The sequence below is a fragment of the Bufo bufo genome, chromosome 4 (genome assembly GCF_905171765.1).
Source record: "Bufo bufo chromosome 4, aBufBuf1.1, whole genome shotgun sequence".
Lineage (NCBI taxonomy): Eukaryota > Metazoa > Chordata > Amphibia > Anura > Bufonidae > Bufo > Bufo bufo.
This window is the reverse complement of record NC_053392.1, coordinates 280007816-280025154: the sequence shown is the minus strand read 5'-3', so window position 1 is coordinate 280025154 and position 17339 is coordinate 280007816. Positions and strand designations below refer to the sequence as shown.

At 43.9% G+C, this 17339-nt stretch overlaps 1 protein-coding gene across 1 annotated transcript in view; it reads right to left on the bottom strand.

Annotated features, from left to right (window-relative positions):
• Nucleotides 1–17339, bottom strand: part of LOC120998109 (collagen alpha-1(XIX) chain-like) — a 378018-nt gene that overhangs the window by 62131 nt on the left and 298548 nt on the right. The window contains exon 24 of the mRNA XM_040428629.1: nt 16049–16115. Within this exon, the coding sequence (XP_040284563.1) occupies nt 16049–16115 (67 nt within the window). The remainder of the gene's footprint in view (nt 1–16048; nt 16116–17339) is intronic.

Below are 17339 nucleotides of genomic sequence, written 5' to 3'. Positions count from 1 at the left end.
GCGTGGCTGGCAAGAAAGGGTATAAAAGAAGAAAATCTAATGACATGGCCTCCTTGTTCACCTGATCTGAACCCCATTGAGAACCTATGGTCCATCATCAAATGTGAGATTTACAAGGAGGGAAAACAGTACACCTCTCTGAACAGTGTCTGGGAGGCTGTGGTTGCTGCTGCACGCAATGTTGATGGTGAACAGATCAAAACACTGACAGAATCCATGGATGGCAGGCTTTTGAGTGTCCTTGCAAAGAAAGGTGGCTATATTGGTCACTGATTTGTTTTTGTTTTGTTTTTGAATGTCAGAAATGTATATTTGTGAATGTTGAGATGTTATATTGGTTTCACTGGTAAAAATAAATAATTGAAATGGGTATATATTTGTTTTTTGTTAAGTTGCCTAATAATTATGCACAGTAATAGTCACCTGCACACACAGATATCCCCCTAAAATAGCTAAAACTAAAAACAAACTAAAAACTACTTCCAAAAATATTCAGCTTTGATATTAATGAGTTTTTTGGGTTCATTGAGAACATGGTTGTTGTTCAATAATAAAATTAATCCTCAAAAATACAACTTGCCTAATAATTCTGCACTCCCTGTAGTTTGTACTCCCTCTGCAGATTCTGGTATACTGTCAGCTTCTGTTATGTTCGGATGTCGTTCCTTCAGACGCTGATATACTCCTCTTTGTACTTGTGTATCGTCCTCTGGATTTCCCCCTTTGTCAGGCTATATTGGTTGGTGGCTTGGGCAGGCTGGGTTTGGGTGACTTGTTGCAGGGTGCTTTGTTTTTCTGGGGCTTCTTGGTGTAACAAGGCTTTGTGATGGTAGGGACTGCTGCTATGCAGATGGGATCTGAATGATAGCGCCCTCTTCTGGACAGCAAAATAAAGTGGGAATCTGCCCAGTTCCGCTCGACAGGTGCTATCTCATATCTATCTCATTATCTATCTATCTATCTATCTATCTATCTATCTATCTATCTATCTATCTATTATCTATCTAATATCTATCTATCTATCTATCCTCTACCTATCTAATATCTATCTATCTAATATCTATCTATCTATCTATCTATCTATCTATCTATCTATCTATCTATCTATCTATCTATCTATCTATCTATCTATCTATCTCATATCTATCTATCTATGATAGAAACTTTTAAATACATAAAGGGAATCAACTCGGTAAAGGAAGAGAGCATATTTAAAAGAAGAAAAACTACCACAAGAGGACACAGTTTTAAATTAGAGGGGCAAAGGTTTAAAAGTAATATAAGGAAGTATTACTTTACTGAGAGAGTAGTGGATGCATGGAATAGCCTTCCTGCAGAAGTGGTAGCTGCAAATACAGTGAAGGAGTTTAAGCATGCATGGGATAGGCATAAGGCCATCCTTCATATAAGATAGGGCCAGGGACTATTCATAGGATTCAGATATATTGGGCAGACTAGATGGGCCAAATGGTTCTTATCTGCCGACACATTCTATGTTTCTATGTTTCTATCTATCTATCTATCTATCTATCTATATATTATATATATAATATATTGAATATTTTGGAGGTGGATTGCCTCCACAGCTGCTGACACTCCATGTTTACATTTTGAAACGGCTGTGCTGTCCAGTGTCATTGTCTGTCTATCTATCTAGCTATCTTCTAATATCTATCTATCTATCTATCTATCTATCTATCTATCTATCTATCTATCTATCTATCTATCTCCTATTATCTATCTAGCTATCTATCTCCTATCGACCGTATTTTTCGCCCTATAAGACAAACCTAGGTTTTATAGGGGGACAAAAAGAAAAAAATATTTTTCATGACACCTCAGATAAGACCCACAATCAGACCTTAGATTAGACCCCAATGTGACTGACCCCCACTCAGACCTCAGATAAGAGCCCTATGCCTCTTATCAGCCCCCATTTGCCTCATATCAGCCCCCATTTGCCTCATATCAAAGTTAAAGCATTGTAATCTCTCAGCTAGCGCATGAGCAGTTCGTTCCCTGAGGCTGATGCCAGCACAGGGAAGGAACATTATGCCGGCACTGACATGCAGCGTACTCGCGCATGCACCAGATTACGGCGCTCTAACTTGGTGACCTCTGGGAGCAAGGAGGAGATTTGGAGGATGCAGGCGGTGCTGGGCTCCTTCACAGTGGGTGTGGCTGGGCTCTAGAAACGTTAGTAACAGCCCCTTGGGCTCCTTACTTGCTTCATTTACATATATATATAAAATAGTTTTTTTGCCTAAATAAAAGCACTCAGAGCTATGCGTAATGTAAATTGCGGATATGCTAGCGGTGATCTAGCAGCACATGTCCGCAGCTATATAGGCAAAATCCAGGTGACAGAATCCCTTTAAAAAACTCAGTTTTACACAATGAAAGCATTGTTTTTAAAATTTCATATTTTAGTGTATCCTTTTTTTGAAAGACTTTATTTTTACTTTTTGGGCGATTGTCTTATGTAAGGGCTAATTTTTTGCAGGATGAGATAGTGGTTTTATTGGTATTATTTTGGGGTACATATGACTTTTTGATCGCTTGGTACAGTCCTGATCAAAAGTTTAAGACCACCAAAAAATCATATTTAGCATGGCTGGATCTTAACAAGGTTCCAAGTAGAGCTTCAACATGCAACAAGAAGAAATGGGAGTGAGACAAAAAAAATTTGAGCATTTAATTTAATGAAAACAACGAATAAACTGAAACAGGCTGTTTTTCAGCTGATCAAAAGTTTAGGACCACACCTCCAAAAAAAAACGAAACCCCCCCAAAACAGAAATCCAACTTCCAAATATGAACTCAGTAATGAGTAGCTCCGCCGTTATTGTTTATCACTTCAAAAATTCGTCTCGGCATGCTTGATGCAAGCGTTTCCATGAGGTGAGTGGGAACATTTCTCCAAGTGGTGAAGACGGCCGCACGAAGGCCATCTACTGTCTGGAACTGTTGTCCATTTTTGTAAACTTCCCTTGCCATCCATCCCCAAAGGTTCTCAATTGGATTTAGATCAGGGGAACACGCAGGATGGGCCAAAAGAGTGATGTTATTCTCCTGGAAGAAGTCCCTTGTCCTGCGGGCATTGTGTACTGTAGCGTTGTCCTGTTGAAAAACCCAGTCGTTACCACACAGACGAGGGCCCTCAGTCATGAGGAATGCTCTCTGCAATATCTGGACATAGCCAGCGGCCGTTTGACGCCCCTGCACTTCCTGAAGCTCCATTGTTCCACTGAAGGAAAAAGCACCCCAGACCATTATCGCGCCCCCTCCACTGTGGCGCGTAGAAAACATCTCAGGTGGGATCTGCTTGTCATGCCAGTAACGTTGGAAACCATCAGGACCATCAAGGTAACATTTTTTCTCATCAGAGAATAAAACTTTCTTCTACCTTTGAATGTCCCATGTTTGGTGCTCTCTTGCAAAGTCAAAACGAGCAGTTCTGTGGCGTTCAAGGAGACAAGGTCTTTGAAGACGTTTTTTGTTTTTGAAGCCCCTCAGTCTCAGATGCCGTCTAAAGATTATGGGGCTGCAGTCAGCACCAGTAAGGGCCTTAATTTGGGTTAAGGATCGTCCAGTGTCTTGACGGACAGCCAAATGGATCCTCCGGCTCAGTGCTGATGAAATTTTTGTTGGGTCTTCCACTTTACTTTTTTGTTCCATAACCCTCAGGACCATTTAAGAAATTCCAAATGACTGTCTTACTGCGTCCCACCTCAGCAGCGATGGCGCGCTGTGAGAGACCCTGCTTATGCAGTTCAACAACCCGAGCACGTTCAAAAAGGGAGAGTTTTTTTGCCTTTGCCATCACAATGTGTGACTACCTGACAGAAAATGACAATGAATCCACATCTTTGCACAGATTTGGCCTTTTAAAGGCATGTGGTCCTAAAATTTGGACCAGCGGAAAAACAGCCTGTTTCAGTTTAATCGTTATTTTAAATTAATTGAATGCTCAAAAAATGTTTTGTCTGACTCTCATTTCTTCTTGTTTCATGTTGAAGCTCTATTTGGAACCTTGTTAAGATCCAACAATGTAAAATATGATTTGTTGCCATTTTTTAAGTGGTCTTAAACGTTTGATCAGGACTGTATTACACTTTTGTATAATATTATATATTTTATATATATATATATATATATATATATATATAATTTTTTTTTTTCTTGCTGTTTACCTGAGACAGTCGGTTATGTTATACTTTTATACAGCAGGTTGTTACGGACGTGGCGATTCCTAATATGTCTGTATTTATATATATATATATACACTGCTCAAAAAAATAAAGGGAACACCTCAACAACACAATGTAACTCCAAGTCAATCACACTTCTGTGAAATCAAACTGTCCACTTAGGAAGCAACACTGAGTGACAATCAATTTCACATGCTGTTGTGAAAATGGGATAGACAACAGGTGGAAATTATAGGCAATTAGCAAGACACCCCCAATAAAGGAGTGGTTCTGCAGGTGGTGACCACAGATCATTTCTCAGTTCCTATGCTTCCTGGCTGATGTTTTGGTCACTTTTGAATGCTGGCGGTGCTTTCACTCTAGTGGTAGCATGAGACGGAGTCTACAACCCACAGAAGTGGCTCAGGTAGTGCAGCTTATCCAGGATGGCACATCAATGCGAGCTGTGGCAAGAAGGTTTGCTGTGTCTGTCAGCGTAGTGTCCAGAGCATGGAGGCGCTACCAGGAGACAGGCCAGTACATCAGGAGACGTGGAGGAGGCCGTAGGAGGGCAACAACCCAGCAGCAGGACCGCTACCTCCGCCTTTGTGCAAGGAGGAACAAGAGGAGCACTGCCAGAGCCCTGCAAAATGACCTCCAGCAGGCCACAAATGTGCATGTGTCTGCTCAAACGGTCAGAAACAGACTCCATGAGGGTGATATGAGGGCCCGACGTCCACAGGTGGGGGTTGTGCTTACAGCCCAACACCGTGCAGGACGTTTGGCATTTGCCAGAGAACACCAAGATTAGCAAATTCGCCACTGGCGCCCTGTGATCCTCACAGATGAAAGCAGGTTCACACTGAGCACATGTGACAGACGTGACAGAGTCTTTAGACGCCATGGAGAACGTTCTGCTGCCTGCAACATCCTCCAGCATGACCGGTTTGGCATTGGGTCAGTAATGGTGTGGGGTGGCATTTCTTTAGAGGGCCGCACAGCCCTCCATGTGCTCGCCAGAGGTAGCCTGACTGCCATTAGGTACCGAGATGAGATCCTCAGACCCCTTGTGAGACCATATGCTGGTGCGGTTGGCCCTGGGTTCCTCCTAATGCAAGACAATGCTAGACCTCATGTGGCTGGAGTGTGTCAGCAGTTCCTGCAAGACGAAGGCATTGATGCTATGGACTGGCCCGCCCGTTCCCCAGACCTGAATCCAATTGAGCACATCTGGGACATCATGTCTCGCTCTATCCACCAACGTCACGTTGCACCACAGACTGTCCAGGAGTTGGCAGATGCTTTAGTCCAGGTCTGGGAGGAGATCCCTCAGGAGACCGTCCGCCACCTCATCAGGAGCATGCACAGGCGTTGTAGGGAGGTCATACAGGCACGTGGAGGCCACACACACTACTGAGCCTCATTTTGACTTGTTTTAAGGACATTACATCAAAGTTGGATCAGCCTGTAGTGTGTTTTTCCACTTAAATTTTGAGTGTGACTCCAAATCCAGACCTCCATGGGTTGAAAAATTTGATTTCCATTTTTTAATTTTTGTGTGATTTTGTTGTCAGCACATTCAACTATGTAAAGAACAAAGTATTTCAGAAGAATATTTAATTAATTCAGATCTAGGATGTGTTATTTTTGTGTTCCCTTTATTTTTTTGAGCAGTGTATATACACACACCATATTTCTATATACACATGTTTTCACACACATATATACCTGTGTATATATACACACATATATACATGTGTATATATACACACATATATATATATATATATATATATATATATATATATACATTATATATATATATATATATATATATATATATACACACACACATCTCCTCCTCCATGATGGGTACATAGTTCTCCAGGGCTTCCCTGGAGAAGGCTTGTACGATGACCTTCTTCATGTGCTTGTGCTGGCTGTCATGTAGATTGGAGAGGCAGTCGGCCCCCAGGATGGTACGGACTGATTCCAGCCAGTGCACGGACACCAGCTTGTGGTCCCTCAGAAGGATCTGCTGCACGTTTTCAGTGCCTATGATGCGTACGGTCGGGGGTTCCAAACAGATGCGTCTTGTATATGTGTCCATACTTTCAGCGCTTCTGTTGCAGGAATTTACGTCTCTGTAGCACTATGGTATGGAGGGGAGCCACTGTCACATAGCCACTACCATGGAGCAGTACACCCTGGTCACCAGTGATCTGTGCTGCCAGTCCTGCTTCTGCTCACTGCAGTCAAGCTGTGGGAGCGGTACTGTTACAACTGCAGAGACCCCGGCTGCCAGTACCCGCTGCCCACTGGCACTATGGGGCTTTTTTATTGGATAAACCTTGCAGATTGCGCTACAGAGACATAAATTCCTGCAACTGAAGCTCAAAGTACAAGACACATCTGTTTGGAACCCGGACCATGCGCATCATGAGCACTAAAAAACATGCGGCAGATCCTCCTGAGGGAGCACAAGCTGGTGTCCCTGCACTGGCCGGATTCAGTCCGTACCATCCTGGGGGCCGACTGCCTCTCCAATCTGCATGACAGCCAGCACAAGCATATGAAGAAACACATATACACATGCAGTGGCGTAACTAGAGGTCTATGAGTCCCAGGGCAAACTTTGAATTAGGCCCTCACCCCCCCTGAGCCAATATATATTCCCACTTTGACCGCTCTTTATATATCTACCATTTTCCCCTCTGTATATATATCCATTTTGCCCCCTGTGTATATGGATGTCTGCCCTCTATAGGGTCCATGGATGCTATAGAGGGCAGCCAAATCCATGGACCCTATAGAGGGCAGCCATATTCATGAACCCTATAGTGGGCAGCTGAATCCATGGACCCTATAAAGGGAAGATGAATTCAAGGACCCTATATAGGGTAGCTATATCCATGGACCCTATATAGGGTAGCTATATCCATGGACCCTATATAGGGTAGCTATATCCATGGAACCTATATAGGGTAGCTATATCCATGGACCCTATGAATGACCACTGATTCAATAGATCCTAAAGAGGACAGCAAAATTCATGGATCTTTCATTTGAAGAGCTGAATCCATGGACCAGTTCAAGCTATGGACCCTATAGAGAGCAGCTGAATTAATTGACCCTATGGATGACCACTGATTCCATGGACCCTACAAAGGGCAACTAATGATACCAACCCTACAGAGGGCACCTGCGTAAATGGACTACTGTAAGAACTCTACTGAGGCCAGCTGAATCCAGGGAGTCTATAGAGGGCAAGAAACAGGGCACGGTACTCACTCTGTTCTTTCCCTGAATGGCCTTGCTCAGGGTCACAAGCTTGTGCTGGATCTGTGGGGAGCTCTTGGGAGCATCGCTCTGTGTGGGCTGCGCCTCGCTGTGCGGGGCAGGCAGCAGATGCTGATGTTTTAGGGGTTTTCCAAAAGGTTTTTAATAACTGCCATAAGACTCTGTACACACTGCAACTTTCTAGTCACAATGTCTTTTAATAATACCAGATTTTTCAGTAAGTAGCCTATGCAATTCATAGTCTGTGATAAGATAGGTGACTGCCTATGCTTGGCGCTGTGATTTGTGGTAATTTTATTTCCACAGTAAAATTCCAGCTGACCTTTAGTAGATTTAATCAGCCCCTGGTGCACGGAACAGGTAAGTAAGTCCTTTGATAGCAAAACAATGATAAATGAAGTTCCAGCACTGCAAAGTAATTGTGCCACATATTCAAAGTGTCCTACCGGAGTATTGAACGCCGTCTTCCATTCGTCTCCCTCCTTGATTCGGATTAGATTGTATGCCCCTTTCAGGTCAATTTTGGAAAACCAGGTTGCCCCCAGAACCTGGTTAAATAAATCCGGAATCAATGGGAGGGAGTATCTATTCTGGACAGTGATTTTATTTAATCTCCGGTAATCGATACATGGCCTAAGACCACCATCTTTTTTCTTAACGAAGAAAAACCCCGCCCCCATAGGAGAGACAGAAGGTCTAATATGCCCTTTACCAAGGCTCTCCTTAATATAATCTTCCATGGCCTTGCGTTCGGGCATAGAAAGATTATAAATTCGTCCTTTAGGAAACTTGGCCCCCTCTACTAACTCTATGGTACAATCATAAGGTCTATGGGGGGGTAGAACCTCCGGGGTTGGTGATGAGAATACATCAGAATATTCTTTAACAACAGAGGGTAAAGTATCAGACTTTACTGAGACCCCAGCCTGTACCACAGACAAGCACGAGTCACACTTAGGCCCCCATCTCACCAACTCCCCATTGGACCAATCTATAGTGGGGTTATGTAGTCGGAGCCAAGGCAACCCTAGTACCACCTCAGCAGGTAGGTTTTCCAGGACTAGAAGCGAACATCTCTCTGAGTGGCACACACCCACGGTTAGAGAAATCTCCGAGGTACATAAGCTCACCGTACCACCAATAAGAGGAGTAGCATCAATAGCAATGACATGGATAGGAGTTGGTAAGGCAAACATAGGAATACCCAATCTTACAGCATACTCAGAGTCAATAAAGCTAGCCGCTGAGCCAGAATAAATAAAGGCCTTACCCGGCCATTTATCTACTTCCAGAGAAATCGTAATGGGTACCGAAAGCTTACATTTAGAAAATTCAGGGTGTACCTGGTCTTTAGGTTGCCTTGTCTTAGGAGACTTGACAGAGAGGACCTTCTTAGAAAACTGGTTGATCCAATGGTCAGGATCTCCACAGTAAAAGCATTCTCCACGTCTGCGGCGAAGATTCCCTCGGGTCATGCCAACCTGCATGGGTTTCTCGGTGGAGACCTCAGCATTGTCTCTGGGATAGGCCTCTGGCTGGACCACCATCTGGGAAGAGAACTGTTGTTCCTGTCGTCTCTCTCTAACCCGTCGGTCAAGTCGGACAACAAGGGTCATCATCTCCTCTAAGGTCTCTGGAAGTTGATAACTGACCAGAAGATCCTTTAATTTATCAGACAGACCTGACCTGAACTGACTCTTCAGGGCTGGTTCGTTCCATCCTGAGGGGACACACCACCTTCTGAATTGGGTGCAATAATCCTCCGCTGGTAAATTGCCCTGAACCAGTGCCTTTAGAGCCGTCTCGGCTACTAGAGCCCTGTCTGGTTCATCATAGAGGGTACCCAAGGCCTGAAAGAACCCCTCCACAGAATATAAACAACTGGTGCCAGCAGGTAAAGAGAACGCCCAGTCCTGGGGATCACCCTGTAATCGGGAAATGATAATGCCCACGCGTTGACTCTCGGGGCCAGAGGACACGGGGCGCAAACGGAAGTAAAGTTTGCAACTCTCCTTAAAAGAGAGAAACTTCCTCCGGTCTCCAGAAAAGGGTTCTGGGAGCTTAATCTGGGGCTCAAAATGCGGACTGGAGGCCTGAGGAGTGGAAGAACCTTGCCCTAACTCAAAAGAACTGAGTTTTTCCCCTAACTCCTGCACCCTCTGCGTCAGATTAGAGACATGGTCAGTCAGGGTCACCAGAGGATTCATAATACAGTGGTTATTGGGCCTGTTAATCTGTAACGGTCGCGTACACACACACACAGGGGGAAGGGAAGTGACCACTGCTCTCCACCCTTACCCCTGGCCCTGCCTACTTGCCTCACGAGTCCTAATGACAGGGGACAACTGGACGGCAATCCCTAACTTGGAGTAAGTGCAGGGATGACAGACAGACAAACAACAGGACGTGAACAGACCGAGTCAATACCAGGAAAGCTGCAAAGTACAAATGGAGCAAGCAGAGAATTGTCAGGAGAAGCCGGGGTCATAAATACCAGGAGAGCAGAGAAGTACAAGAGGAGTCCTAAGAGAGTAGTCAGGTGGGAGCCGAGGTCACAATACCAGGACGGAAGCGCAGTACAAGAGGAGCAGGCAAAAGGATGGTCAGGAACAGGATCAGGTAAGTATTCAGCAGTCCAACAAATAGCCAGGAACCTAGAAATTAACAGGCAACCTGTAGCCAGCAGGCTGCCTGTATTTATAGTGGGGAGTGAGGGTCATGTGACGTGGCCAGCGTCACATGACCGACAGACCAACCAGTCGAGCACCGAGTGATCAACTCGGCGCTCAAGGCAGACTAGGAGCAGGGAGCCACCCAGCTAGTAAAGCCGCCCTGGGAATGAGGTCAAACACAGAACCTCATTCCAAAAGCTAAGCAACAGTTCTGCGGGCAATGGGGGACTGAGTGCACCTTCGGAACCCCGTGACACATAGACATTTGTTAGGGTCTGGGCACCCCAGTACTCATCTGCTCAGTCCTCCAAACTAAGTTTACCACTTCTCTGCTGAGTATAAAAGTGATTTCCACATCATTCAGTAAAAAACACTACATTCATCAAATCATTTAGGCTGCTTTTTTGTTTTAAGGACATAAAAATAAGTCAGAGAATAAGAAAAGAGCAACAGAAATTATACATTTTACTAAAGATGCCTGATAAAATACAGTAATTCTGGCCTACAGGGAATATTGTATTGATGACAATTTTTTAAATGGAAAATACATCATTAGTGTTGATCGAGCACCAAAGTGCTCGGGTGCTCTGGCTGAACACATCGGGATGCTCGGGTGCTCTACCGAGCACACGAGTATAATGGAAATCAGTGGGGAGGGTGCCTGGTTCATATGAAAAGGTGAGAAGTTGATGGAAACACCACCAAAATGGTTCGGGAACAGCATGGGGAGGATGTCTGGATGCATCTTGTACTTGCAGGTCGCTGCTGGGAACGATGTTGTCCGAATAGTACGCCACTTTTACAGACTGACAATAATACGCACAAAACCGAAGATAAAATTGATTTTAGAGGAAAAATTGTTAGTAAACATTCTTTCCTGTATATTTACTTGTATATAAAGTGCAAGTGCTGCCAAAAATTACAAGGAAGAGGCACTCCGATACAACCTGTATATCACATAAAGGAGGGAATCATTCACATTGTGGTACCATTGTTCAGATAGTGGGACTCCTACACTCATAAAGCCTATGCACTAAGTGAAAGGGTTGCCTTTCCAAGGCACCGGCACTCCAATACACCCTTTATTGCACATAAAGGAGGGCATCATACACACCCGTGAAAAATTATGATTGATGGCCTGCTGGTTACCATCAAAAACATTTGGAGCAAGGGCCTGCTGATTTGATCATCTAAAACATGGGCCTGCTGCTGCTTTGGTGACTCTAGATAACCTGGGGCCGATTGCACGTCCCCGTGGCGGTGACGGTCCATTCGGATGTCTGCCCTATCAACTTTCAATGTTATTTTCAGCGCAAACCATGGTGACCATGGGTAACGGGGAATCATGGTTCGATTCTGGAGAGGGAGCCTGAGAAACGGCAGCATGCGAGCAAATTTTCTATTAGGTATAATTAGGTTAGGGCCTGCAGGTCAGCTGACCCTGTAAAAGATTTTAGGTGCGGGGCTACAGGTGAGCTGACCCTGTAAAAGATTTTAGGTGCGGGCCTGCAGGTGAGCTGACCCTGTAAAAGATTGTAGGTGCGGGGCTTCAGGTGAGCTGACCCTGTAAAAGATTTTAGGTGCGGGCCTGCGGGTGAGCTGACCCTGTAAAAGATTGTAGGTGCGGGTCTGCTGGTGAGCTGACCCTTTAAAAAATTATATGCGAGGGCCTGCTGGTGAGCTGACCCTCTAAAAGGTTGTAGGTGAGAGCCTGCAGGTGAGCTGACCCTCTAAAACATTATATGTGAAGGCCATTAGGTGAGCTGACCCTGTAAAAGATTGTAGGTGAAGGCCTGCTGGTGAGCTGACCCTCTAAAAAATTATATGTAAGGGTCTGCTGGTGAGCTGACCCTGTAAAAGATTTTAGGTGTGGGTCTGCAGGTGAGCTGACCCTGTAAAAGATTTTAGGTGCGGGCCTGCTGGTGAGCTAACCCTCTAAAACATTATATGCGAGGGCTTGCTGGTCAGCTGACCCTGTAAAACATTGTAGGTGAGGGCTTGCTAGTGAGCTGACCCTCTAAAAAATTATATGCGAGGACCTTCAGGTGAGCTGACTCTGTAAAAGATTGTAGGTGAATACCTGCTGGTGAGCTCACCCTGTAAAACATTATATGCGAGGGCCTGCTGGTGAGCTGACCCTCTAAAAGATTATATGCGAGGGCCTGCTGGTCAGCTGACCCTGTAAAACATTGTAGGTAAAGGCCTGCTGGTGAGCTGACCCTGTAAAACATTATATGCGAGGGCCTGCTGGTGAGCTGACCCTCTAAAAAATTATATGTGAGGGCCTGCTGTGATCTGACCCTGTAAAACATTATATGCGAGGGCCTGCTGGTGAGCTGACCCTCTAAAAAATTATATGCGGGGGCCTGCTGGTGAGCTGACCCAGTAAAACATTAAATGCGAAGGGCATATATGCGACGAATAAGCATGTTGATATGATGGAAGAGGAGAAGGAGGGTGAGAAAAAGGAGATTCAACCATATACCCTTGTTTGTGCTGGAAAGGGTGCATGGGAATACAGTGTATTCAGTACATTATAAACAACAGATTTAAAGTGCCTTTATGTTCAGCAGCTTTCCTCTGGTGGAGTCGAGAAGTCATGGTCAATCCAGGCCTTTTTCATTTTTATAAGACTCAACCTGTCAGCATTTTCAGTTGACAGGCGGATACACTTATCTGTTAAAATGCCACCAGGAGCACTAAATACCCGCTCAGACAAAACGCTGGCGGCAGGGCAGGCCAGCACTTCCAAGACGTAGAGTGCCAGTTCGTGCCACGTGTCCAGCTTGGACACCCAGTAGTTGTAAGTCACTGAGGGATCATTGAGGATGCTGACACAGTCTGCTATGTACTCCTTTACCATCTTCCAATATTTTTCCCTCCTTGTGACACTAGGCCGCGCATCAGGGAGAGGGTGCTGGCGGGGTGTCATGAAACTGTCCCAGGCTTTGGAGAGTGTTGCCCTGCCTCTTTTGGAACTGCTGCGTGTTCCCCTTGTCCCCCCTCCTCGGTTGGCCAAGAAACTGCAGACTCTGCTGCCAGCGTTGTCAGATGGAAATTTTTAGGGTAATTTTTCAACAAGGATCTTCCGGTATTGCACCGTTTCGCTCGTCCTCTCCACCAGAGGAATGAGAGATGAGAGATCTCTTTGTAGCGGGGGTCGAGAAGGGTAAACAACCAGTAATCCGTGTTGTCTAAAATGCGTATAACACAAGGGTCGCGGGTAAGGCAGCCTAACATGAAGTCAGCTATGGGTGCCAAAGTACCAACAGGCAAGACTTTGCTGTCGTCATCACTCTCAATCTCCTCATCCTCCTCTTCTGCCCACCCATGCTGAAAAGATGGAATTAAACTTCCATGGGTACTCCTGTTTCCTACACTGGATGTCACAGATATTTTTTGGATACGCACACTTTACACTACACTGGAGATGTGGCGCAGCTAATGTCACTGTCCGCAGCGTACACCGTCTATTGAAAAAGTACACTGGATGTCAGATATTTTTTGGATGTGCACACTTTACACTGAAGATGTAGCGCAATTAATGTCACTGTCCGCAGCGGACACCGTCTACGAAAAAAGTACACTGGATGTCACAGATATTTTTTGGATGCGCACACTTTACACTGGAGATGTGGCGCAGCTAATGTCACTGTCCGCAGCGGACACCGTCTACGGAAAAAGTACACTGTATGTCACAGATACATTTTTTAAGCGCACACTTTACACTGCAGATATGGCACTGATTATGTCACTGTCAGAAGCGGACACCGTCTATTGAAAAAGTACACTGTATGTCACAGATATTTTTGGAATGCACACACTTTACACAGGAGATGTGGCGCAGCTAATGTCACTGTCCGCAGCAGACACCGTCTACGGAAAAAGTACACTGGATGTCAGATATTTTTTGGATGCGAGCACTTTACACTGGAGATGTGGTGCAGCTAATGTCGCTGTCTGCAGCGGCCTAACTATTGTACGCTATTTAGCGTAGGATGTGCTAAAAATAGATATTGCAGCCGCACACAATAGTCCTAAAAGGACTTTTGGGTCTGTTAAGTTTTAGCAATTTAGCGCAGGTTGCGCTAAAAATATATATCGCTGCTGCCACACACAACAAAAAAAACTGTGTTAGACCCTGGACTACTTCCTTAAAGGGAATGTGTCATCAAAAAATGACCTATTGTTTAAATCACATTTTTATTTTTAACATATTTTTAAATAAGTTTTGATGATATTTTTAATTTTCCATGTCAATATTTATATTCAACAAAAATAATAAAATCCTGCAGCTCTCACACTGGTCACTAAGTCTAATAATAGGTGCCACTTCTTGGTCTGTACAGATCACTTTACTGTAGTTATCTGCTTGTCTGTCATTCTAATCCTGCCTGTAATTATATCATATCTGTGTATAGATAACACAGAATCTACCATTCACAATAGTTGATTGTCAAATCTTATCTATTCTTTACTTGTACAATGACCTCTGCCCAGGTCACAGAGCATGCCTAGAAAAATCTACCAAAGATGTCAATGAGATCCCCTCCAGACCATTGTGTCTATGGCCCATGTGGCCCCTGTAAAACAATTTTCTTAATGCTTTCTAAATGCTCTTAAGAACAGCTCAGGCAAGATGGCTGCCCTATAAATCATGTTTAGCAAATAGAATTAAAAAAAAATCTACAATAAAAAATACTGAAAGATTTGAAAAAAAGGATATGTGTCGCTATCTGGTTTTAACTGGCAGATAAAAATTTTCGGAACATACTGTGATACATCACTGAGGTGAAATAATTCAGGAGCTTTGCTTATTTGTAAAACCACAAATAACACATTTTGATGTGAAAAATTCTTGCACTTAATGGGAAACTGCTGCATCTCTGGTTATACAGTTTATTTTTTGGACTATAAGATGCAACCCCAGACAACATAAAAAAAAAAAAAATTCTACTTATTAATATTTCCCTGGTTTAATGAAGTGGAGGGGTCAAGGTCATTGGGTCTAAAGTAGAGGGGAATAATACAAATAGCAATAGCGCATGTGGTCACCTCATTAAATGTATCCAAGTAAGGCCTCATGCACACGACTGTATTTTGCATCTGTGTCCGATGCGCATTTTTTGCCTATAGCTCAAGACCTATTCATTTCTATGGGTCCACCAAAAAACCAGACAGCATACAAATTTTATTTATAATAGTTACCTATATTTCCAAACCCTTTCTAAACTGGAAAGAGGGGGGAAAAAAAAATCTTATTTCAGAAAACCCGAAACTTCTTTAGGTAATGACGAGATGCACGGAGTACAGGCAGCTCTGAATTTATCATAATATCTTTCATACATACATAAACCGTTTTCATACCAGATCATATTATTCAACGTATTTTTCCAACTGTGATCGAAGGAATGCTAGCAGATATCCAGAGCTTAAGAATCTGCTTCTTGACACACATCAAGGCTCTCACTATGGCATTGGATATACACTTTGGAACCTTAATTAATATTTTTTTCATGGGCAATCCTTTTAAGTTTAATGTAGAAATAATTCTTATTGAAATACATGCAAAAATATATAGGAAGAGTAGTTAAAAGAATGTCATGGAAAGAACAGGACATACTATAGAAGAATATGCTGCTATATGTATGGCATTAACTTTTTAGCAATTCAAAGAATAAATTCTGCCTTATTTTATGGAACAACTTAAGTTATAAAACCCCTCACAGAATAAAACTAACACAGTATGGTTTATAATAACTCAGGACTAGTGTGAAAAATAGCCCAGCTAATGGCAGAATACAGAGCAGTGCATGAATAAAGGATGTAATGATAGGTACAGTAGCTCGCAATAGATATTCATTGCTTACATGTGCTTTTTCTTACCTTCAAATATTCGTAAAACTTCTTGTCTAATATATTTTTTCATTTCTTCAAATGAAATATTCTCTGTCTGTTGAGAAAGTTATTGTGGTTATTTGCATAACTAAAACAAAAGAACAGCATAAAATAAAATATATCTTTGTATCGGAGATGGCATGGTGTTATCTTTAAAATATATCACTATATCAAACCTATATCTACATTGCTATGAGTTTTTTATGGTACCTGTTCAATAAGATATTCTACATTAATGAACTAAACAGACTTCAATCAAGCAGTGCGCTATACTAAGATGAGGCCATTTCGCTGTCCAAGCATACTAGCGTTTCAAAGGTCAGAAAATCAACTCTTACATGGGGGTATTCATTTTTCTAAATTAAAAAAAAAAATTGGTTCGATCCGAGTTTATTTGTGGTGAATCGCGTTAAAAAACTCGGTGGCCTCGTTCTGCCGCTGCAGCTCAAGGAGGGTGTGCTTTGCGGTATACAAGTTGCTGAAGTGCATGCAAAGTTTCCTGGCCATTTTTACGATGTCTTGCAGATGGGTGGAAGACTTCAGGAACCGCTTGACAACCAGATTGAACACGTGTGCCGTGCAGGGCACATGGCTCAGCCCTCCTTGACGCAGCGCCGACACCATGTTCTTCCCGTTGTCGGTCACCATGGTTCTGATTTTAAGTTGTTGTGTAGCAGGCAAGGATTCGATTCCTTGATGAAGGACATGGAGGAGTTCCTCCCGTGTGTGACTCCGTTCACCCAGGCAAACGAGGTGCAGAACAGCGTGACACCGCCATGCCCTGCACATGTGGTATGCTGGAGGGGCACTGTGAATTGTCCCTGCAGTGGAGGCTGAGGACACGGTGGAAGATGAGGAGGCAGAGGCGGACAAGCGGCATCACCTGGCCAAGTTGCTGGTGTGACTGTGCAGGAACCACATCCACCTAGTGGGCCGTAAAGGACATGTATTGTCTCTGACCGTAGTTATAGCTCCACACATCAGCACTGCCGTGCACTTTGGCAGACACCGACAGGCTCAAGGACTGGCCCACCTTTTGTTCTACATACGTGTGCAGGGCTGGTACTGCCTTTTTAGCAAATGCTTGGGACTCTCCACCTCGGCTCGACACAAGCCATCAGTACTCTGAAAGGTGCAGAGTCCACCACTTGGAAAGGGAGGGACTGCAGCACCAGTAACTTGGCCAGGAGCACATTCAGCTTTTGCACCATTGGATGAGTGCACACATACTGTTGTCTCTTGGCAATCGCTTCGGTGATCGATTGCTGATGGAATGACT